The 23,268-nt window shown below is 31.5% G+C and overlaps 2 protein-coding genes across 4 annotated transcripts; both read right to left on the bottom strand.

Annotated features, from left to right (window-relative positions):
- Window positions 1-1,355: 1,355 nt before the first annotated feature.
- On the bottom strand, window positions 1,356-13,228 carry LOC105343464 (collagen alpha-1(XII) chain). 3 transcript variants are annotated; one of them, XM_066085575.1, is made up of 16 exons: window positions 12,912-13,228; window positions 12,742-12,781; window positions 11,942-12,232; window positions 11,577-11,627; window positions 11,365-11,409; window positions 10,904-10,969; window positions 10,528-10,557; window positions 9,205-9,249; window positions 8,906-8,977; window positions 8,332-8,646; window positions 7,589-7,885; window positions 4,547-4,819; window positions 4,000-4,287; window positions 3,485-3,778; window positions 2,527-2,665; window positions 1,356-1,807 (listed from the first exon to the last, which is right to left on the bottom strand). In XM_066085575.1, exons 1-16 carry the CDS (start codon window positions 12,918-12,920, stop codon window positions 1,693-1,695), a joined length of 2,370 nt encoding a protein of 789 aa, XP_065941647.1. In that variant the 5' UTR covers window positions 12,921-13,228; the 3' UTR covers window positions 1,356-1,692. The 3 variants fall into 3 exon arrangements, with proteins under 3 accessions (XP_065941647.1, XP_011449158.3, XP_034327371.2); XM_011450856.4 differs by having other exon boundaries at window positions 11,577-11,630; window positions 12,912-13,226; XM_034471480.2 differs by having other exon boundaries at window positions 1,357-1,807; window positions 11,577-11,630; window positions 12,742-12,797; window positions 12,912-13,224.
- A 3,797-nt stretch (window positions 13,229-17,025) lies between these two features.
- Window positions 17,026-23,251, bottom strand: LOC105343465 (titin). Its single transcript, XM_011450857.4, has 16 exons — window positions 22,922-23,251; window positions 22,779-22,824; window positions 22,071-22,355; window positions 21,919-21,951; window positions 21,750-21,794; window positions 21,249-21,311; window positions 21,047-21,100; window positions 20,695-20,733; window positions 20,417-20,488; window positions 19,939-20,253; window positions 19,517-19,813; window positions 19,096-19,380; window positions 18,334-18,606; window positions 17,778-18,065; window positions 17,485-17,629; window positions 17,026-17,269 (listed from the first exon to the last, which is right to left on the bottom strand). Exons 1-16 carry the CDS (start codon window positions 23,108-23,110, stop codon window positions 17,149-17,151), a joined length of 2,550 nt encoding a protein of 849 aa, XP_011449159.3. The 5' UTR covers window positions 23,111-23,251; the 3' UTR covers window positions 17,026-17,148.
- Between the last annotated feature and the right edge of the window lie 17 nt (window positions 23,252-23,268).

Genomic DNA, 23,268 nt, shown 5'->3' with positions numbered 1-23,268 from the left:
AAAATTATGGACAATGTAGTCTAACAGATCCTGTATTTTAAAAATAATTTTTTCCCTGGATATTCTGTTTATTATTGATCCCTTTTTGTCACAGTATAGTCATTTCACATATTGAGCATTACAGTTCTCAAGAAGGTCTAAATCAAAGTCTAAACAATTTTAAAGAACCAAAAATATGTCAAAATGCTTGCATATAAGTAAATCCATATATTATAACATGCGAGTTTTGGTGAATATAAAATGTTTTTCTTGGTAAAATTGGACCCTCTTCCCCCCCCCCCCCCACCCACCCACCCATGTGGCTCCATCCTACTCCTGAAAAGTATGATGATTTTGACAAATTTGAATCTACACTATCTAAGGTTGCTTTCACTATTAATGTTGCACCTTAACCGAACTTAAATCTACCCTACCTGATGATACTTCACACAAGTTACAGCTTCTCTGGCCAGTCGTGTTTTGAGTAGAAGATTTCAAATAAAATTTCTCTTTATATTCCTATGTAAAAATTTGACCCCCCCCCATTGTGGCCCCACCTTACCCCCAGGGACCATGGTTTGAATAAACTTGAATTTGCACTATTTGAGGATGCTTCCATGCAAGGTTCAGCTTTTTTTTGTGAGTAGAAGATTTTCAAAGATAAACCCTAAATATTTCTATGTAAAACTTCGACCCCCCCCCCCCCCCATTGTGGCCCCATCTTACCCCCGGGGACCACAAGTTGAACAAACGTGAATCTACACTATCTGAGGATGCTTCCACACAGGTTTCAGCTTTACTGTCCTATTGGTTTTTGAGAAGTAAATTTTTAAAGTTTAACTCTATTGTACTCCTATGTAAAGCTTCGAGCCCACATTGTGCCCCATCTTAACCATGAGGACCATGATTTGAACAGACTTGAATCTCATCTGAGAATGCTTCCACACAAGTTTTAAAAATGGTTTTTGAGAAGAAGATTTTTGAAAAATATCACCAAATTTTCAATAAATGCTAATTATTTCCCCTTTAAATAGGGCGTGTCCCTTTATTGTAAGCAACCTGAATCGCCTTTACCAAATGATGCTTTGTGCCAAGTTTGGTTGAAACTCGCCAAGTGGTTCAGGAGAAGAAGTCGAAAATGTAAAAGGTTTACAGACAGACAGACGGACGGACAGACGGACGCCGGACAAAAAGTGATCAGAAAAGCTCACTTGAGCTTTCAGCTCAGGTGAGCTAAAAAAAACGTTAATTTTGGGGGCAAAAAATGCATTATACCGCATAAAGTCCTTTTAAATAAGGAGGGGTAAAATACTTCAATTTAAATTTAGATAAACATTGTTTCTTTGCAATATAAGAACATTTTCAAGTATTTTCATTTGAACTAACATGCATAGAAAATTTTGTTACATAAAACACATTCAAAAAAATAATATGTAACGAGTATTACTGCAATTAATACATTACTAAAACATCATTACGGTATAGATATAGAAAGTATTAGAAAAAAGTGTGACCAGAAACAAATACGTTATTCTATATGACAAAAAACCAGTACAGCACCAGAGTTATGATATTTTATCGATCCACTACATACTGAATCTATTTCACCGAGAATAAAACTTCATAAAAGTTTTATCTTTTTTATCACTGTATCCCCGCTATATATACTTTAGATTTTAAGATAAATACTGATATACAAATTTCTGTTGTTTGTTATATGGAAACTTTCGAATTAAGTGAGGAAATAATAATTGGACTTCGTTCTTTTTTCTGTTGTCTTTTTGGAACATCTTCCAGAACAAATCCCAGAATATCTTCCAAATCATGTCTGAAATATACAATAGGTATTACAAATTATACATGTGATACGCAATTTCAAATTAATCACCAATTTTATACATGAAGTGTTTTGTTTTTGTTTGGGTTTTTTTTAATTCATACGTTAAACTCGATTCCCCCATTGTGGCCCAACCCTTCCCCCTGAGCCCATGATTTTAAAAAACTTGAATCTACAATACTTGAGAATTCTTTTTCAAAAATTTGAGCTTTTTAATCCAAAAGGTTTTCTCTTTATATTCCTATTTAAAAGTTGATCACCCTATTGTTGCTCATTCTGCCCCCGGGGATCATGATTTGAACAATTTTGAAACTACACTACTTGAGGATGTTTCCACTGATGCTTTTCTGGCCCAATGGTTTATGAAAGAAAACTGTTGAAAAATACCCCCCCCCCCAAAAAAAAAATCTCAATAATTCTAAATTATCTCCTTTATAAAGAGGGTGTGGCCGTTCATTTACACAAATTTGAATTCCCTTCGCTTTGTGCCAAGCTTAGTTAAAATTGGCTCAGATCTAGAGGTTCCAGAAAAGAAGTTGAAAATGTGAAACGACAACGACGATGACAACAACGACAGACAACGGACAAATCTTGATTAGAAAATCTCACTTCAGCCTTCGGCTCAGGTGAGCTAAAACATGTTAAAAGTATGAAAAAAAGAGCAAAAACATAAATATCAAAGACTGCAAATCGTATGAGTCACAGCTTACTGTAAATATTTGTTTCGAAGGTTCTTGATAATGGAGGACATGAACCATCCATTCGTTCCTTTGCCTGTGGTTGTCACGGAGTCGTTATAGGCGACGATGAAGTTGTTGTCTCTCGGCTCCAAACCGGATCTGTTCATATCTATTTAAATTTACCATAAGATTGGGTTAAAACATGATATTCAACTGTTTTGCATTGGATTAGTTATTTGATAGTCCTCTTGATACATCTTTGGCGTTTTTATACATCTTTGGCATTTATTTTGGCAATATCTTGGCTACATCTTAAAGAAATAAACATGTGCTGCAAAAAGAGTTTTTAGTATCTTTGTTTTGCTATGGTGAAGACAAAGATCAAACTACAACAAATAAAATTTAAAAACCATGATACGTATTTTAATAATGACAAAATTGAACGTTGCATTAGTGGGTGTTAAATGCATTTCTTAAAATTATGCATGAAGAACATGATGAAATGATGTAACATGAATTTGATAAATTATTTACTCTAATCATTTTAGTTGACATATATAAGGTGTATGTATTTTCATATTAATAAAAGCAAGAAAACTGAATAAAAAATATATATATTTTTAAACATAGCTAATTTAAAAACCATTTTATTGTAAATCTACCATAACTTTTTTTGGTGTTGAGTTTCAAGGAAAAAACATATTTAAAATAAAACAAGTTAGCCCAAAGAATAGACCACTCGGTAAAATATTTTGTAGTCCTATAATTTATGTGCTAAATAACTCAAAATTTTTCAGTTTAAAAAGGTCCATGATCATAACAAGAAAGTAAACAAAGTCAAATTTAAAAAAAAAATGATAAGAACAATTTGCCAATTCCTACCATCTAAACCTATCTAAAAGAATTTTTTCTATTAAATTGTTGTATGCATGTCTTTTGTCTGTAGATTCCAAGAAAATAACAAAGCGCAAATGTCAATGAAAGATACCTTTCTTTGTCTTAACTTCCATTTCTATTGGTGGATCCCAAATTTGATCATTGCTAATCGTCAGAATTGTTAACTTAAACGTAGTTCCGGTCCACAGGTTAGAAAAGTAACAGCTGTATTTGTGTTCCGGATCCTCTTCTTTGGACTTGACGACAGCACCATTTGCTATATGGATTCCTTCGTAACGTAATGAAAGTTTGTATGCAATTTTAGCGTCCTCGTCCGGAAGTGTGGCGTCGTTCCAGAATATCGTTATCGACGTAGTTTCCGATTTTATTTCAAGGTCTGTTGGGCCTTAAATTGGAATCAAACCAGAAAATAATTCAAGAACGATTGCATTTGAATTATGATACTGTTGAACTATTAATAAGATCGATTTCATACCTTTTCCTGTATTTTCAAAGATTTTTTTTATAGGTAATATTATTCAGCATTTATAGTGTAGGTGTTTCTAAATGTTTTCTCTATATACATGTACTCATTTTCTAAGTTGATTTAATATTCTGAATACTCACCGACTTTTGGAGTTCTGCATTTAACGAAATTTGTTGGATCCCCCTTTCCTTTGTTTTTCTCTGCGAACACTCTTATTTTGTATATCACATCCGGTTCCATGCCAGTAAGTATGTATTTGTAGTGTTTTAAAGTAGGTACTGAAGAAACTTGCACAAAGTCGATGAGGTATTTCGAGCGAAACTCTACTAAATAGTGTGATATGCCATAGTAATCTTGCGAAGGTGGATCCCACGATACGGTTATTTCAAAAGACTGTACATCCACTACCTTCAAATTTTCTGGTTGAACTAAAAAAACCCAGTAATTGTTATTTATAAACAGTTTGAAAGCGGTATTCATATATTCTTCGACAAGGGTTTCGAAATACAGTAAGAATATCAGTAAAATTCATGAACAGTTTGTTTATTAGAATATGAAAATGCCTTTTCAAAGGCAAGATTTAATATTGCAAATCTTAAATGATATACATTTGAAATACACTTTATATTTTAAAACAAACAACAGTTAAAAATACATGTGCCATGACTAGTACTATAAATTGCGTACGTTTAGCTTTTGTTTTGAGTTCGACCTCCGGAAGATAAACATTAGAACCGATGTAGATTCCAACCAAATAGGTTGTGTTGCTGTCGAGGTAACCTATCATATGGGTTTGTTGTTTACCCGACACGATTTCTAGCTCCTCTGATATTTCGTCCCCTCCGCCCTTCTTCCTGCATTTAGCTGTAAAGCTTTCATCGGCCACTTCCTCATTCAGCCACCATGATATGGTTATAGAACTTGTCGAAGAAGCAACCATTTGGATCTGGTTCCTTTCCGCTTAGTGCAAAAAGTTTCATTAAATCAAATAGTTTCTTTTAGCAAGTAAAAATTAAAAATACGAGAGAGAAAAAGTCTCATAATAGCCAATGCAAAGTATACTTATAAACTTTTGTTTAATCTATTTTAAATCGCACCATTTATGTTTTCTCTAGACACACCATTTATTTTATCTCTAGACTTACAAGAGTTTCCCCCTTTCTGACTATCACTTAGAAAGGCAAAATTTTGAAAAAGAAGGTGTTTTTGTTTGATTATTCTTCATGTAAACAATAATATTAAAGTATGGATTTTCTTTGCTTTTTTTTTACTTTCTTATGCAATTAAGAAATGTTTAGTGATATCCATTGATAATTGGATATCAAATGTAATTATGGTTCTGGAAATATTGCATAAGCAATATGTCCTCAACTGCCCCTGGCCTGCGGCCCCTACCCTAGTTTTAATAGAAATATTGTTTTGGTTGCTTTAAGTTTCTAGAAAATTTAGTGAAAATGTTTTTAAGACAACCCCGGATAGAAATAAAAAGTGACTTGTTTAAAATTAATATCTTCAACATTGTTGACCGATCTTAACAAAACTTACACTTGATTTGTACTTTCTCTTTATAAAGCTTCACAGAACGTAACGTATCAACTTCCTAAACAATGACAAAAACGAAGTCGAGACAGAATGACCCTCCAAATAAGACTTTATCCCCTGGGTTTCAGCAGCAGGAAACTAAATTCAAGACTGTTAAAATACGGTGGCGAGTCACGGTAAGTTGTGCTGTAGTCTCGTAATTTAACGCGAGAAACTGATAATTACCCGAGATAAGTCGCGATAACCATATCCCGCGGATTTAAAATCTCGCTAAGGGTTATTTTTCGTATATATGTAAACTAACGCCAAGTATCGTAGAAATTGCATGCCGTCGTTATTTCGACATGGTGAATCCGACTATACAGAATGTATTTTAAACATCCCAATTACCATTATAACATACTTATTCAGTTAATGAAGAACTTGACTTGGAATAAAAATTTTGACGATATCATTTTCAACTTTGAATGAAAGTACAAAGAGGATAACAACTGACATTTATTTAATAAAAAATGCATATATTTATGCATACATGTATTAATTCTTTAGATTGATGAGTTAACTTAAACATTGTTAACGTTGTTCAGTCAGTTACTTGAATAACAGGAAGGCTTAAAACTGGCGTTTTATTCAGAGCACTCTGTACATACATGTATATACATCATACCGGAATAGATGGTGTTACGTAAAATAATTATTTTTAAAAAATTTTAATACAAAAGAGTTCTTCATCATGTCAGTCTTCAGTAAATAAGATTTCTCTAACTTCAAGCGATTATTTTAGCTGAACACCGCTCGTAAATAAGCACAGTCACACAGGTACCTGATGTATAACCCTTCGATTTCTCTACACTCGATTGCACATCTATAACCTTAAGATTGTCCAATGTGTAGTGTTCCTTTCATTGTCTTGAATTTTTCTGCATTTAATTCTTATTTTATGCGCATATTATGTTTGTAATAATGCATTGACCAGTTCATTTAATGTTAGTACTCTCCTGGTTTAAAAAAGGTGCGTAAAACATGATAATTTCATCGCGACTGAGTAACATGGCGAGTGTTTTCCGGATATTTCACAGTTAGTAATTTGGGATTGGGTACAAACAGAATATTGCAAAATTAGAAAGCAATATATTGTATTCATAATAGCATATAACTAAATTTCAATTTTATGATTCATAAGTTACTGACAAACACTATATGTGAATCATGTACTGAAGGAACGCAGAAACAATGGAGGATCCAGAAAATGACACTCGAGGGGAAAATATACGAAATCAGTGAGTTTGATTGATACAGCTTTAACATTTCCCAAAAAACTGATGAATGTTTTCAGTTGTTTATGGTATTTGACTCCTGTTGCATTAACACGCCATTGAAATGCCAAGTCAACCATGTTTTACACCTCTTTGTGTGCCTCAAGGTTATAGTTGGAAATTAACTCTTGAGAAAGTAGAAATAAAATAGAAAATTGAAAGCTGAGATAAAAATAGTTTTACAAATATCTACCATCTTCTTTTAGTTGTCTTTGTCAGTATTCTATAGCTTTAAGATTTTTTCAAAGATTTTTAAAAATTTCTTAACCAAAGGTATATGTCCTTATATTGCCACTTTTCTCTTTTCTTTTTTAAATTCAATTTTCGAGAGATCTAATTTACTTGAAATAATGAATTTTGATGCATTTTACCTGTTTGTTTTTATTTGAAGCGTTTTCCGTACTACAATTTAAAAGTGTCTATAATTTAAAAAAATACACTGGATCGTTTAATTTCGTAAAAAAATTGTCCTTGGTCTTCACTTGTTCTGACCTTAATATACTTTAATATATTTTTTAGTGTAAATCTTATCAAGTTTTATATAATATGATATTATTTTAAACATATCTTTATGTTAAAACATTCTGCTAACACAAATTATCCATTGTTTCCTATGAATCACATTAATCATAAAGACTTTAAGTCCCTATTTTAGGAACAATATAGCAAAAATTAAGATTTATTAAATTTTGAAAGGAAACCCTACTTTTGATTATATTGGTTTGCAGTCTTTAGGCCTGTAATTACCATCAAACCTATTACTACTAAAGCTATTATAACAATAACAATTTTGATATGAGATGAAAAAAAAATTCTACATAATGTTACGAGACTAAGTGAAGTCAATTATAATCTATTCAAAAATACATACCAATGTCCTGAATCATGTATTTGGTGTGATTCGGCCATCCTTTCTTTTTCTGTGTTTTGGCTAATACTGGCCAGACACTTATTTTGTAGATAGTTTTCGAATTGAGGTCCCGTAAAAGACAGCTTGGTGTTAAAGATAGCAGCTCACGCCTTTTCACACAGATTTTGTTCTGATCTATTTCATAAACATTGACTATATAGTTCAGCTCATAATGATCGAATAACTCAGGGGGACTCCAAGACACTGCTAATTCATGAGAAGGCAGTTCCTCGATCTGAAGGTCTTTAGGATATAAACCTTCAAAATAAAAGAAAATCAAATTCGTTTTCAGTATTGAAAATCAATTATTTCTGTTTCATAGGTTACGGATTTGAGTCCATTCTATTCAAATAGCGGTTTGGGCGCATACTGAAGGACATTAAAAGATTGTTCACCATTACATGTAGTGATATGGATAAGTATTTGCATATTAACATATTTATAATAATTTATTTGATGTTTACAATTTATACATGAATATATATATCTGTAAAATGCACACATTTCAACATCGATAAACGATATTTATTTTTCAGAATGATATGCCATGCCATACTCATAATTTCATGCACGGAATCATATTAAACTCCTTTATGTTGAAGTGGAATATTCACCGATCCGTTTGATTGAAACGACATATTTACAATTAATTCAAAACCTATTTCTTTAGTTTTTATAAAAATTCATAAAAACATTTGAATTACCTCTTTTATCCATTTTCGTTCGACAAGTGTCAATGAAGAAAATTTTGGGTTTATCCGTGAAATCTTTCCATTCCTTTTGAGAAACTAATCTAAAGAGTTCGTGGTAAGAAATTGTGCTTTCGTCACTCGTATTGAACCCCTCTTGATTCCCGTGCGTTGCAATAAAGCACATAAACATGCTATAACTGAAAAAGTCCTTCCTTGAAGTGATCTTATGAAGCTCGTTAAGTATGAAGTTTTTGCCACCATTGTGAATTTTTAGTATAAGATCGTCTTTAACAATCATGTCTCTTTCAAAAAGTCGCATTAAGTTAGCTGTAATAAAAAAATTTAAAAACCAGAACTTTCGTTTAATTAGACAGAAAAAACGTTATAAATTATAAGTGCTTTAAATTACATAGGAAAAAAATCAGCATTTTAAATACATGTTTAAACAATTTTGTGTTCACCTATTCTATTATTAGAAAGGATCAAATGCTATATATTTTTCATATTTTATTGAATATTTTTAATTACATCTTGTTTGCCATATCAAAAATTGTTTTATATATTGGATGATACATTAGTGTATTACCAAAAGTCTTCTTCAGGACAGGTAGTGGCTTGCTTTTCTTGAACAAATCATTTATAATGATAAAAACAACCTCTACAATATCAATGTACAAATGTATTAAATATTTGGAAAGTTCTGATAATATCGTTGTATGCAATTAACCTATTTTTTGATTAAGTAAACTATTGAATTTTAATGTAACTAATCATAAATCCTTTATAATATTTGATCGCAGTTTAATGTAGATAGTAATTTCGGTCTTTCTATACAGTTATTATATTTTCTTTTAAAAACCACTCCTGAAATAACGTATAGTGTACTTTTTGGTTCCCTTCTTTTTGGCGTCAAGATAGGTGGTGTGGTATCTACAGAAAAAGTTAAAATTAGTGGGAGGTTTGGCACAGTAGAAAAAAAAATCAACTTTATAATGAACATACAGGTTATGAACAATGTGATATTGACTTCATTTTCATTTTCGCTATAAGGTTAAAATTGTAGGATTCCGTTAAATGTTTGGGTTTTACATCCGTTACCTGTTAGTATCAAAAGTTTTATTAATATAGAAATATGAATGGTCTAAGGTACCATGCACAGCTAACGGAAGGTTCAAAGAATAAATCCTCTAAACACTGCGATCTCACCCCTTTTTAAACACCGACAGTTACCCGTTCAAACGAAAAGATTGTAATATTTTCGCGAAAAGATCATCCAAGCATGGTCTGTTTGAAAACATTTAGAGACATGTTTGTCAGTGGGACTTTCTTTATAATATTAAGCATAATATCAAATAAATAAAAGTATATACCCCAGTGCGAAATCTGAACTTCACTGTTACGGTTTTAGGTCATTGTATTATTTAAATAGGGCGGTGAAGCGTCAGTCAACCGTCGGAATAGTATGCCTTGAAAACAGGCAGTATTTGAAGTGTCACCAAGCCTTTCTTAAAGTGATACAAAAGAAAAAATTCAAAAAATCCTCACTTTTTCGGATTAAAGTCTTACAATTTCAAAACTAAGAAATTTAGATTTGGAATTTTTTAGTTTTGGTTAAAGATTATGATTGTCTTACAAGATATCTTTGCCAACAGAACGCCTCACAAAACAGTATTTTTCATATTTTAGTGAACACGTTTTTAAGAAAGAATCTATTTATTTGATCTCATTTCATTTCCATGTATTTCTAGAACTTATTTATTAAGCATATTATTTTGAAAAATCAGAATGTTCAGATAAATATATAAAGTTGAATCGAATAACGTTCTTTGAATAAGGAATAAATCTTCTAAATTTTTATATATAATGTCAGTATCGTCGCTACTAAAAACTTCAGTCTCAGTGTTTTTGTGCACTGAAGTCCTTTTACCACACTGCTGATGCAACATGTGCATATTAGTCAATAGTCCATACATTTTAACACAAAGGGGTTTGTTCTACACATTAAAAAATGTGATTTTATTGTGAGACACAATTTCATATGCTTTCTTGGTCTTAACCCATTAAATAGTTAAGAAGAATTCCTTAATTTTAGTTTTAAAATTTGGATATTTTTTATCTCTATACAAAGTCCTCCTTCTAAAGAAGATTAATATAGCCGAAATATATCTACGACCAACTAGGCTTCTTTATGAATGGATCACTATTTACCTGGTTCTGCATTCCGATCTTCCATTAAAGCTGTAAAAACAACATGAAAAGGTATCACATAACGGTAAGGTTTACAATATACAGTTTCTGAACAATTGATTAGAACTTTGCCCAAATAAATTTCGCGTTGAATTCAAATGCTTCTATCAGCAATATTCAATCGTCTTTTTTAGAAAAATATGCATAATTATGTTTATAAACTGATAAATGTACATTGTACAGTATATTAAATCAGCTTAAAAATTGGGGTTTTACATTTTATTTATTTCTTTGATGAATATAGTAAAAGAGAGGGCGATTGCTTATTAAGCTTTGTTATTTAATAAAAGGGGTATTATTGAATGCCATCAATAAATTTGAAAAGGTCTATTTTCACCTTGTTCATCTAGTTCTTCCAATGGAGGATGCATCTCAATTATTGTTTCTGCCTCCTTTATTTTGGCTGTAATGACAGTATAAAAATGAATGATGAAAAAGATAATACATAAATGTACAAAACAATGGCCTAATTTGATATTTTTTTCCAAAATTGATTGTACGCCAAAGTTTATATAGGTACCGATATAATTTAAAAAGATTCTCCGAAGTTAGCTGCAATTTCTGTTTTTGTTAACACAACATCATTTTTATAGTGAGTCAAGAAACGACTTTGTTAGACAACGTTATCAATAAAACGAATCTATTTTTTATCTTTACAATAATTTAAGCTATTGAAACAAAAACGTTCACGGTTAAAAAGGTGAAGAATGAGTGTCTCTGGACTATATAAATGTATTGTCAAAACTATATGTAAAACAATCTATAAAAACAATGAAAACAAGATTCAATTCTACTTACAAGTCATCAAAGCGTATTCGGTTCCTGCCTGTGCTATGATAGACCCTACAAAATGTTTTGAGGACATTAACCTGGTTCTATGCACATATAATGATTGGGAAAAATAGGTATTTTTTAAAATGTCTTTTTTAATCCTATTTTGCGCATGACCTAAGAAAAAATACACGTATATTGTATGAGAATTAAGAAAAAGGATACTCAGAATAGACTACCTTCTGGAATTTTTGGAAGATGGGGTCCATGTTCATCTATATCAGGTAAAACTGCTGAAAAGCACAAGATATGTCACATAGTTATAGTATTGCAATACGTGATACTGAGATTTATATAAAAAATAATGATATTTTTTCAAATTGATCAGATATTATGAAAAATGTTAAACGTACATGTGTTTAATTGTGAGTACCTTATAGATATCTCTCAATGAGGGAAATTAATTTAAAAAAAAACATATCTAAATGTATTTAGTCACAAAGTTAAGATATTTTTCATAGTCACACAGATATCCTTTCCGTATGCTTTCATATTCAGTTGTTATACCAGTGAACGCTGTTTCTTTTATCATTTTGAAAAATACCTTCCGATACTTCTTCCTCTCCGGGTTCTGGGGGTAAAGTTCCGGGCACGAATGCTAGAACCCGGACATCGTATTCCGTGTTCGGTTTGAGTTTTTTAATGGTGAAGATGTGAACCTTTGTTTCAGCTTTCTTTGTTTCGGCTGCTGGTTTAAGTTTTTCACGCCATTCTATGCGATACATCATTTTTCCTCGTTTGGTATGAAGAGGGGGTTGCCATGTTAATTTTATTTCCTTTGCTCGTAGAAAAGCTTTGATTGTGGTTGGTTGAACGAACCCATCAACAATCCCATCTAAATTGAATGTCATATACTAGTTATAAAGATCATTGCCACTTTTATTTGGATAAAATATTATAACCTCCTTTTTCAAGTTGGTAATTGTTAAATGAATTTATTTATTCGAGACGGATTAATCATAAATCTATAAATCTAGACAGGACCAAACAGAGATTCATTAGCATGTTTGTATAATGTTTTCCAATTGATAATTTCTTCTTTTGTCTTTTTTTTTTAAGGAAGGCAGATCGGGATAAGGAGAAAAGTATATCCTAATACCTATTATATGTTTGATGCACACAACTTTATAAGTAATTCTTCTATCATATATATATATATATATATATATATATATATATATATATATATATATATATATATATATATATATATATATATATACTTTATACTTAAAAAATTAGTAAGGAAAATATTCAAAATACAATATAATGGCCCAAAACCGTTCAATAACGGCCCTACTTTAAACAAACTGAATAACTAAAAATGAACGTAGATTCTAGTACCTGGTTTTCGACGATTTCTTTTCGACCGGTCGGCGGTTCTCTGAAAATATGATAATCTAACAGTAAACAAACAAAATTGACCGCCATTGTGTTTATAAAATTACAAATGTAATAAGAAATACACATCATAACAGAAACATCAATTGGTAATAGAATTGAACTAGTCTTACCTTCATCATTTTCCAAAAGATAATGTAACCGACACATCATTAAATAATATCATTTCATAATAAACTCGTTATCCCAATAACATATATCATTCTGTTTGTAGAATTCCAGATCGTATATGTTCACTCAGTGTGATTTTAAGATGTTTATCTCTGAATTTTAAAGTCTTGATTTAGCAGCATGAGAGGTTGTCATTATTTCTGTAAAACCTTAACAAAGATATCAAATGATCAAAATCATTTACAGGGCTTGCCGTTATAACTCGTGTTAAATACCCGACCTGCGATGTTCCTCGGACTAGATTTGTCACACATCCGAGTACCGTCGTAATGGCCACAATCACATCAGAGTTGCCGTTATTTGATATCCTTTCGATTTCAAAAACATAACCATTTATAGGAGTTTTGGGAATGTTTTTATCAAAACGTGAACAACACTCTCAATTAAACTGCAATAAGGAAACGTATACTAAAACTGAAAGAAATTATGCGTCGTGTTCGGTTAAATATGGCTGATAAAGAGGGTATATTCCGGTAGGGTACAATTTAGGACAATTTAATCGTCTGAAGGATATTTTCTCTCTTCTTTTATACGTTCTTTTTTTCTGTTATCTACTCATTCCCTTTGGGTTTTTTATCAATTATGCCTAGATCATGAGAGTGGCAACTAACCGGAACTTAACCACAGTTTAAGGAAACATCTCAAAAATGCTCACGTTAAGGTTGAAAAACACATTATTGCAAAATGGCTGACATCTGATCCAAATGACAATCCGTTTTATGAAAACAATTTTATCTATGGCAACATGTAACTTACTCAATAGCAGTGATCCGTACACCCCGAGTTCGAATCTCAAAGGGGTTTTTGTTGTTACTTACTGAGTTGAAGTTTTTTAGATATTGATTTTTTATCACTGAACTGCAAATTTTTCGCTTATTGTACATATTTACAGTTTATTTATCACTATGTCTTTCATAATCAAATAATTTACTGTGTTATTCCACCTAATAACTTTAAACTGCATTGAAAACTTCAACTTTGAGGCTCTACAAAAACAGAAGAAATGCTAAGCTGTTTTAAAATAACAGCCAATAGATTTAAAAACTCTTACAAGTGAGTTATAATAGATTCCCCTTGATTTCCATTAATCTTAAATTTTAGCCTTTATGCAATAATTCAAGACCTTACACCTACGGAAAGGAATAAATATCTAATTCATTTCGCTTTGGATTTTCAATCAGACTTATTGATGGCGCTGTCGAGCACAAAAATACATCGTTTTTCTTTATTTCTGGAATACGCATCCACAACTTTTCGGTCGGAAAAGCCCGATTGTTATTTACAAAGAAACGACATTCAAGCAGGTAAATTTTACATCGAAGCACAAACAAAGATTTCTCTTGGTCAATTTGGCTGCCAAATCAAGCCAATCAAACTGTTATCAGCATCAGCTGTAGGATATGGACAATTATATAGTTAATACAAAATAATCTGAGTAAATCACGCCTCTTTAAAAGTTTAGAAATGAAAATGTACATTGACGTATGATAATTCCCTCCACCGCGCAGTACTGTCCACTGTTTACTTAAAGAATCAACAAAATAACCAAGTTAATCAAGAACCTTGCTTTATATGTGTAAAAAGTGCTTCAGCGCTAGCTCACATATCTTTTTTTTTTTAAAGATAAGCTTGGTTTTTAGCTTATACCAACTCCGACCAAAAATGAAAATTTATGAACAATAAAAACCATCATGTTCTGTATCCTCTGAATATGTGGTTACTGCTCATATTTCTCACGTATTTTTCAAACCTCAATATTTACATTCAGGGTATATTTCTAATATTCTCATTAAAAATTTGCGATGTTCAATTTCCTTTCAATACTCTTGGCTAATTCATGCGCCATGAGCACTAATATAACGTCATCACGTGTTTTGAGTAAATTTATTATTTTAAGATTAAATGAAACGTTCAAACTTACATAACCAAATTGATACGTACTAAATGAAAATAATCGTTAAATCATATATATTTGTCAATGCAAAAAAAAATCGACAAAGTTTCTTGCACTTTATTTTTTGTCGCAGACAATTATGACTGTTCCATCCATATTTCATATCCCTGACTAAGAGCGTGTATAATGGCTTTAATGCGACAATACACAAATATTTCTTACAAATAGACATCAATATGAATATTGATAAGCATACAAGCGCTAACGCGCAGTATTCACATTGTCTGCACCGCTTGGTGTTTTATAGGACCGACGACATAAAAAAAATGCATTCAGTGCTCAAATATCGCTTGTTTATCCATACACGTGTATCATAAAAAGGTATTGTGATAATAAATTTTATAGTAAGTTTTGTAACATGTTTTTATTATGAAAATACTCATTTGTACATGACCCGACGATATAAATTTTGACTATAAGTAGCGATTCTAAATTATCATTTGAGAAAACAAAGAGAACAAAATCTAGCACTACAATTTACAATACCAAAGAAAATAGAAAAGAAACAGCAGCTGCATGTTTTGAGAAAGTGTGGACCAATCATTCTGGAATAATGGATGCTAACTTTGGTGTCTGAAGGAGTATCATAAATACAAACATCATAGATAGTTTTAATTTACCTTTTTTGAGGTAATGATTGATTTTGAAGATATAAGGCGTGTTGCATATGTCCACTTTTAATCAAGATATAGTTGATAATGTATTCAAAATGATAAATGTTAATATTGGCTGTCAAGCGAAGACTGAGAGAGGTATATAATCCCCTGCAACAATTTTCCGCATGTTATTGGATGACGATGAATCTTGTATGTGTACTTTTTTCTCCATAACAATATATTGTCCTATTTCAGGGGTTAAAATATATGCGACGTGCGTAAGAGGATATGACAATGTTCTGATACTTGTACTTATCGAGTTAAGGACAAAATACCTGAAAAATATTTTGGTTTTTTAAAACAAATAAAATAAAATCGCCATGATATGGATAAAATAATAAGAGGCATATTACACCTGGGACTTTTTTCGCCTGACACTCGTTTATTATGCAAAATGTTTTTTTGTGATTCCTTTAATTTCATTCGTGTTTAATACCGGAAGTCTGTTTGTGAGCCCGCTAAACCTGTTAACTACGCATAATGCACAATTTTATTTAAGCAGTTCATTGATGTATTATTAAGTCTTCCACTAAGCTCCATTCACTTTAGAAAATAAGCCTGTTTTCATTTTTTTCGTCGTAGTCCGTCTATAATGAGTTAAGAAAAAGACGCTGCATTTTAAGAACCTAATAAAAGTTTATAATATAAGCTTAAATAGATTGAACTTGTAAGAAATATCGTAATAACACTTTGAATATTAACATTTATTTCGTAATACCTCGAAAACCCTTAATCTATATACTACTACTGTGTGTGCTAAACAAAACACAGTAAATTCAAAAGAGAATAAATGGAAGGGTTTTGTTATTTCAAGGAGCATGGTCACGATTTTGGTCAAAATTTATCATTCAAATTTTATTGTTTACAGTGCTTCAGTAGCCTAATAGGCCATTTAATAGTCAAATAGACAAAATAGTGTCAGTCGTAGAATTAAAAGCGAGATTCAGACCTCGCAATTCTTTACTACGTAAACAAAGCAGCCCAGGTCATGTTTTTGTTTTAATTTTGAATAGAAAATTCCAGGTTTAGACCTAAAGCAAATGTGACAAACGTTAGGAACTGTTTATTAATATTTAAAAAAATTAGTAGATAAAAAATCAGCTTGAAAATAATTTTGTCCGGGATATTGCTCCCATGTAAACAAAAACATTGCACGATCTTTGTTTCTTTATAACCAAAAAAAATGAACTATATTTCCCATAACTCTTCGACTGAAACTAAAAATTTGTATTGCATAACTTAAGCATTGAAAATTATTGTTAGCCCTGCAAGACATTTTTCAAACAACTTTGGAATATTTTTTCAAAGTTGTTAAACTTGATAACCAAGTTTACGCGCTTTGATTTTTTCAAAGAGCTTGATTTTTAATGTGCATTGTAACAATTAAGATCCCTTAAATAAACAAAAGTGCGTTCAAATAGTGAAAAACAGAATGTATATTTTTTTCTTTTTGTTTGTATATTTGTTTATTTGTGCAACATACGATCAAATTTTTTGCATACATGATCTTGAGATCTAAAGATATGACATTTTCTGCTAATTTATTTTCACTCTTAAACAAATTAGGTGTCAAAACATTGGACGAGAGAGTAATGTATTTATTGATATAACTTTCCGTATCTTTCCTGTTACTGCACTTCGAATCTGAACCTCGTCTTCAACAATATCCATTATTTCAACAATGTTTTTTCTACAAATATATCAAAAAACGATTCAATTTTATTTTATAGATATAAGTTACTAAACTTTGGCGATAAATCATAATGGAAGTACATTAAAGCTAGTTTGTAATCAAATCATCATTTTATATGTGTAATTTATATGTACCAAAATCAATTTTACATTCCACATAATATCCGATAAAATATTTTTATCATTTAAAACTCTGACCCTAATACTACTTACGTTTCGTAGTAATCTCTTAGCAATTCTAAAAGAGTCGGAACGAATATTCCCCCTAATCTCTTCTCTCCAACTTCAATACCGAGAGTGTTAGAATATGCAACCAGGAAATTATTAGCATGTGGTTCAAGATCACTCACAAGGGGATCTAAGAGAAAAATGCAGAATGATATTAATCTCTCTCTCTCTCTCTCTCTCTCTCTCTCTCTCTCTCTCTCTCTCTCTCATTTACCACTGATGAAGAATTTTAAATCGTGTAAAGATATCATAGCATCATCACATTAAAATAGCCTGACCTCGCCTCGTTTTGATTGGTACTTCGGTGGGTGGGTCCCAGTCTCCCTCGTCAATCACTGTGGTTATGACTAGAGTGTATTGCGTGTCCGTCCATAGATCCCGAAAATAACAGGCGTAATTGTACTTGGCATCGGGCGTAGGAAGCACCTCTCCAACTATTGGACGGATATTATCATTTTGAAGACGAGCTCTATAACTTAAGCTTTCTGTCTCGGCTGGAACAACAGCCTCGTCCCAATACACACGTATACTCCGTTCATGGGCATCTACTTGTAAATTCTGGGGACCTGATTGCAATTATTCGTTAGAGAAATTCGATGTATACCTTTAATTGAATTCTCAAAAAAATTAATTTGCTTTTAGTTCTATAATTAATTAACCTTGCATAGAAGAAACATAAGCAATTTTTCAAGACCTCGAGAATCTATAAAAAATTATCAAATATACCAACAACAAAACAATTATCTTCACTCTCTTTTTAGTAATCTTCACTTCGACTGAAATTTTTAAACAAATTAGAAACTTAAAAGGCAGTAAACCATCGTTGTAACTTACCACATCTTGGTGTGTGGCACTCTATTGAGTCCGACGGATCTCCCATAAATTTGTCCTTTTCAGCTGTTACCCATATAGTGTAAACAACATCTGGTATTAAGTCAGTCAATGTGTGTTGTTCAACGAGCGTAACAACACTATTCTCTGTGGAGTTCTTCATCTGATAAAACACGTGGTACCTGTAGCTTCCGCGAAGATATACGCTTGGGGTTGCCCATGTTAACTCAATCTCAAAAGGTGTTATGTGTTTTGCTTTAAGGTCTTTGGGTTGATCTTAAAAAGGCATTACGAGAAACATTCAAATTTGCAATTTCAAATCTAATGAGAAAATCATCACAAAATTATTAAATAAAGATAATTAAGGATATGTTAAGTTTGATCGAACCACATGAAAATTGAAATATTCTAATCTGTATATGAAGTTAAATGACGTCAATCCTCTGATCTTCCGATAAATAAACAAACGGTTAGTTTTAATAATATTAAGAAGATAGCAAGGTAGTTTTTTTATTCCATCCATTATGTCAGAATGACAGGAAAGAAATAGAACCAAGATTCTCTAGATCAAATTGACAGTTTTCTTATTGTATTTTAAAAATAGTAAATATACTTATTCTATAGCATCTTCATGTCCGACTAATCAATAGAGGTATATCCAACTCAGAAGATTGTTCAAGAGATTATGTAATTCACATCGTGTAAATAGGGTTTTAAATCCAGTGCATTGATGCAAAGTCTTAATATGTGTTTAATGGTACTTACGTTTTGCCAGTGTCTTAATTTTCACTTCGTTGAGAATTCTAGAGTTTCCAGCAAAAAGTCGTATAATATATTCAGTGTTACTCTTTAAAAAGTTCAAAACGTGGCCCTGATTCACTTCAGTCTCATTGGGAGGTAAAAGTGTTCTTTTAAAACTATCAGCTGTTTTTTCTTTGTATTTCGCGAAATACGGCGGTTTTCTATTCTCCAACGGTAAAGGCCAATAAATTGTTATTGTGTCGTATGTTGTTGATTTCGCTGTTAACCTTTCAGATACTGGAGCTAAAACTACAATTTAACCAAATGTTAAAAAATTAAGATATTCAAGAAATTAAAAACAGCAACATTGGCTATCAATATGCACATTTTTAAATTTAATTGGAATTCAAAGAGCAAACGACTGTCACTCTTTAAGAATATATACCCTTTTCTCTCAAAGTATATTTGGTTTGACTTGGAAGCCCTCTCTTTTTCTGGGTTGTTGCCTGAATGGACCATACACTTATTTTATAAGTCACGTCCTTTTGCATTTCATCGAGAACACAACTGGTTTTCTTCGCAATGAGTTCATGGGTTTTAGTATGAACCTTTTGATCATTTAACCTATAGCAGTGTACTAAGTAATTAAGCTGGCTGCTCTGAAACATTTTCGGTGGCTTCCACCGGATCTCAACTTCGTCCTCTGAAAGTTCCTTCACACGAAGGTCTTGAGGATAATCACCTAAGATGAAGAGTAATAATTCAATCATAATTTGATCGTTTTATTTAAATAACATGGATCGAAGACATCTCTTTAATCAAGCAAGATTCCTCATAGTGGTATTTCCTTATGATTTCAATACAAACCTGTTCTTTCCATTTTCATTGGTTGAACATCAATAAAGAAAAATTTTGGTTTTTCACTGAAATGCAACCAATTAGATCCATTGAACATAGAGAAGATCTCTTGATACTCGATCATTTCCTCATCCATTGTCCTGAACCCCTCCACGTTTCCGTAACTGAGAATTATGCAGATGAACATTTTATGGCTGTCAAAGTCCAATCTTTGTCGTAGTTTTTCGAATTCATTCAAGATTTGTGCTCGAGTGCCATTTCTGATTCTTCTAACAATATCACCTTCTCCTTTCCAATCGCGCTCAAAAAGTCGGGTAATTTCAGCTATAGAAAGAAATATTGTGTCTAATGATAAACATAGTTTTATCCAGATGTTTTACCGAAATTAAGATACTATATAAGATGTTTTCTTCAAATTCTCTAAAATTCTAATACCTTTTACGAATTCTTTAAGGTATCATTGTTTTAAAATAAACATAAAACTTACTTTGCATTCTGGCGGAAGCTTTTAGTTGTGGAGATCTTGCAAACATATCATTAGTAATAATGAAAAGAATTCCTGTTCAAAAAACGTCGACATTTGAGAGAATTCCTTTTTTTAACAGTAACATTAATAATGTATACTGTGTAAGATAAATTCTATTACATTCTTAAAACAAAATATTAATACTTGAATACAATAAAATATGAGTTTTTCTATCTTCTTGAACTAAGATATGGATCATAATTTTTCCGTTTTCTATTATCTCAATCATATTTTCTTACTTTTTGGACAATCTTTCCTTCTGACTGGTTTCAGAATTTCTATTTGAAACAAAAGGTATATGAAAATCACAACGTTCCACTCTGTGAGAGTTCCTATTTAATACACGTATTTCAACATTTCATTATATTTTTTGCAACTCTGGATCTTAACTCTTTTTTGCTGTCACATCGATATCTTCATCTATTTTAATTGTTAGCTAAAATGCGTCTTAAATTTATATTTTTCTAAATTTAACAACCCTTCAATTTTCATTTGGTATTTCAACTCAAGTATGTTAAAAAGGATTGATAAATGAAAGTATTTTATCCTACGAGAAAATAGTAGACTTAAGTGTTTAAAATCACAACTTACCCATATTTAGTTTAGACTCAAGCCTTTTTGGTATTTTTTCACCTTTGTTGAGACCTGATTTTATACATAATCATATGAATACGTTTTCGTCAAGAGTATAAATTATGCAAGTAATTAATATAACTGATAAAAATATATTCAATTTATTAAAATCATTTGTGGATATTCATTTTAACAAATTCATTTTGGTTTATTTACTTACGCTTTTGATACTCCAGAGTTCTTTCTAGTTCAGCTACGATCTTTGCTAGTTCCTTGGTTCTCTCTGTTTTCAATAGATGCATTTACTCAGTGACCTAGTTATGTGTTTTACTTTAATTTTCAGTTAAAGGATATCACAAATAGAAAATAGAAGAATACATGTAACCGACTTTACTTCAATACTAATTTATTTATATTAATTTTGAATTTAACTTGTTTACAGTTGAATTTTGATTAATTAATTTTATAAGATATTTAGAAGTTATTACCAAAGCCAAAGCTTGAAAGATTTTGAAACACAAAAAAAATAATTATATATTTCAGGCAAGTTTTCCTAAAATAAAATTTGAGAATCAAAATGAGATTTTTCAAATTATATCAATCGTAGTTATCAATTGGAAAAAATACATACGAAAATTTATCTTTTTAAAATGCAGTTATATTTTTTCATACAAGATCGGATTTTGTTCTCTATAATATTCAAAATAAAGTTATTTCTTACGTGTGAATGCCTCTACCTCACTTCCGACTTGACTAACGGTCGAATCTTTAGGGGAAAAAATGAAACAAAATTGAACAATATACACTTCTAAAAATAGAAGCTATTATAGATGAGTTATCAAAGAAATAATTTGGTTTTATTTAGTTCTTGTAAAAGAAAATATACTTACTTTCAGGAAAAATTGTCATATGTTCAAATAACTCTGAATAAAAAAAAATATTTCAAAAACATACCATGAAAATACATGTAACAAAACTTTGCACTCTTACTTGAAGCGTGCAATCACTGTTTTGATATCACATTAAGATTCTTATTATTTACTTTTCTCTTTTTCTGGTTCGGGCTCCGAGTCTTCTGGTTCCTGTGGATCGATGATTTTCTCGTACGCCGAAACTTTCATGTCGTAATCAGTCTCTGTAGCCAGGTTCTTTATCAGATATTTGTGGTCCCGGGTGATTGCCTTAGTCCATTGTGAATCGGATTGTTTCTTCCATTCTACCTCATAAGAGACCTGGTGTTTAGATAGACCCGCTGGTGGCCCCCATGTCAGTAAGATTTCGTTGGCGGCTATTTCAGCTTTTAGGTCAGTTGGCACAAGAACTTCATCTGGTTTTAAAAATTATTTCGAAAACGTGCATTTAAATGTTTATTTTTCATTCATTGTAGAACTGTTTATCTCCCCTATATTTTAACATATTTAACATTATTTTACATATTTGTAATTAACATTACTACAAATTTAACAGTTGAAAATGTGATTTATAAAAGTTTCAATAACTAAAATCATCGATGCACTTAACCTTTTGTTTGATATAAAATTGTGAACAGAGCGGGTTAAACGAAATTAAACAAAAACGCCTGATGTGAGATCCAGAATTAATTTCAAACCCCTATTCAAGCTAATTGGCAGCAAAATAATACAGAATTGGCTCGATTAATTGTTTAGTATTCTGTTAATGACTAAAGTCGTCAGGGGATCCTAAGTATCCTAAATTATAATCGCAATTACTACTATTTGATTTTTGTTACCTGGGTTTTTAAGATCGCTTGGTTCTTCGGGTAATGTCTCCAGAGTCTTAAAGTTGAAAGACAAAAACATTTAATTACATATAGCAGAATGAATCAGGGTGAAAAATGTAATTATCGGCCAAATACAATTCATAAAACTTTACCCTAGGCGTAATTTCTTCATGATTTCCACCATTTAGCCCTTCCTCTGTGTTCTCTTGTTCATTAGGGTCCTTCTCTGCGCTCTCTTGTTCATTGGGGTCTTTCTCTTCGCTCTCTTGTTCATTGGGGTCTTTCTCAGTGTTCTCGTTTTCATCTATGTTTTCTTCTATATCCTCGCTAGTAGACGCCATATTAAATGTTTAGTCCATCATCCACCATTAATTATAATTTAAAAAAGAATCCTTTCCGTCTGTTTCAACACAGATTTAAATGGACTCCTGAGATGTTGTATGTGACGGTTGTTAGAACAATGGCAATGTTGATCTGGGATCTGTCTTAATTCTTTTCA

This window comes from Magallana gigas, chromosome 5 (genome assembly GCF_963853765.1).
Source record: "Magallana gigas chromosome 5, xbMagGiga1.1, whole genome shotgun sequence".
NCBI classification, from domain to species: domain Eukaryota; kingdom Metazoa; phylum Mollusca; class Bivalvia; order Ostreida; family Ostreidae; genus Magallana; species Magallana gigas.
This window is presented reverse-complemented; position numbering and strand designations above follow the sequence as displayed.

Bases quoted from the DNA above. Each gene is read 5' to 3' on its own strand.
- LOC105343465 (XM_011450857.4), bottom strand. From the start codon at position 23,110: ATGGCGTCTACTAGCGAGGATATAGAAGAAAACATAGATGAAAACGAG. The intron at 22,356-22,778 runs GTAACAAAAATC...TTTTAAAACCAG, and splicing joins AAGCGATCTTAAAAACCCAG to ATGAAGTTCTTGTGCCAACT. The intron at 20,254-20,416 runs GTAAGTTTTATG...TTCTTTCTATAG, and splicing joins AGCTTCCGCCAGAATGCAAA to CTGAAATTACCCGACTTTTT.
- LOC105343464 (XM_011450856.4), bottom strand. The intron at 8,978-9,204 runs GTACACTATACG...TTGATATTGTAG, and splicing joins AAAAAGAAGGGAACCAAAAA to AGGTTGTTTTTATCATTATA. The intron at 1,808-2,526 runs GTAAGCTGTGAC...TGTATATTTCAG, and splicing joins CTTCGAAACAAATATTTACA to ACATGATTTGGAAGATATTC.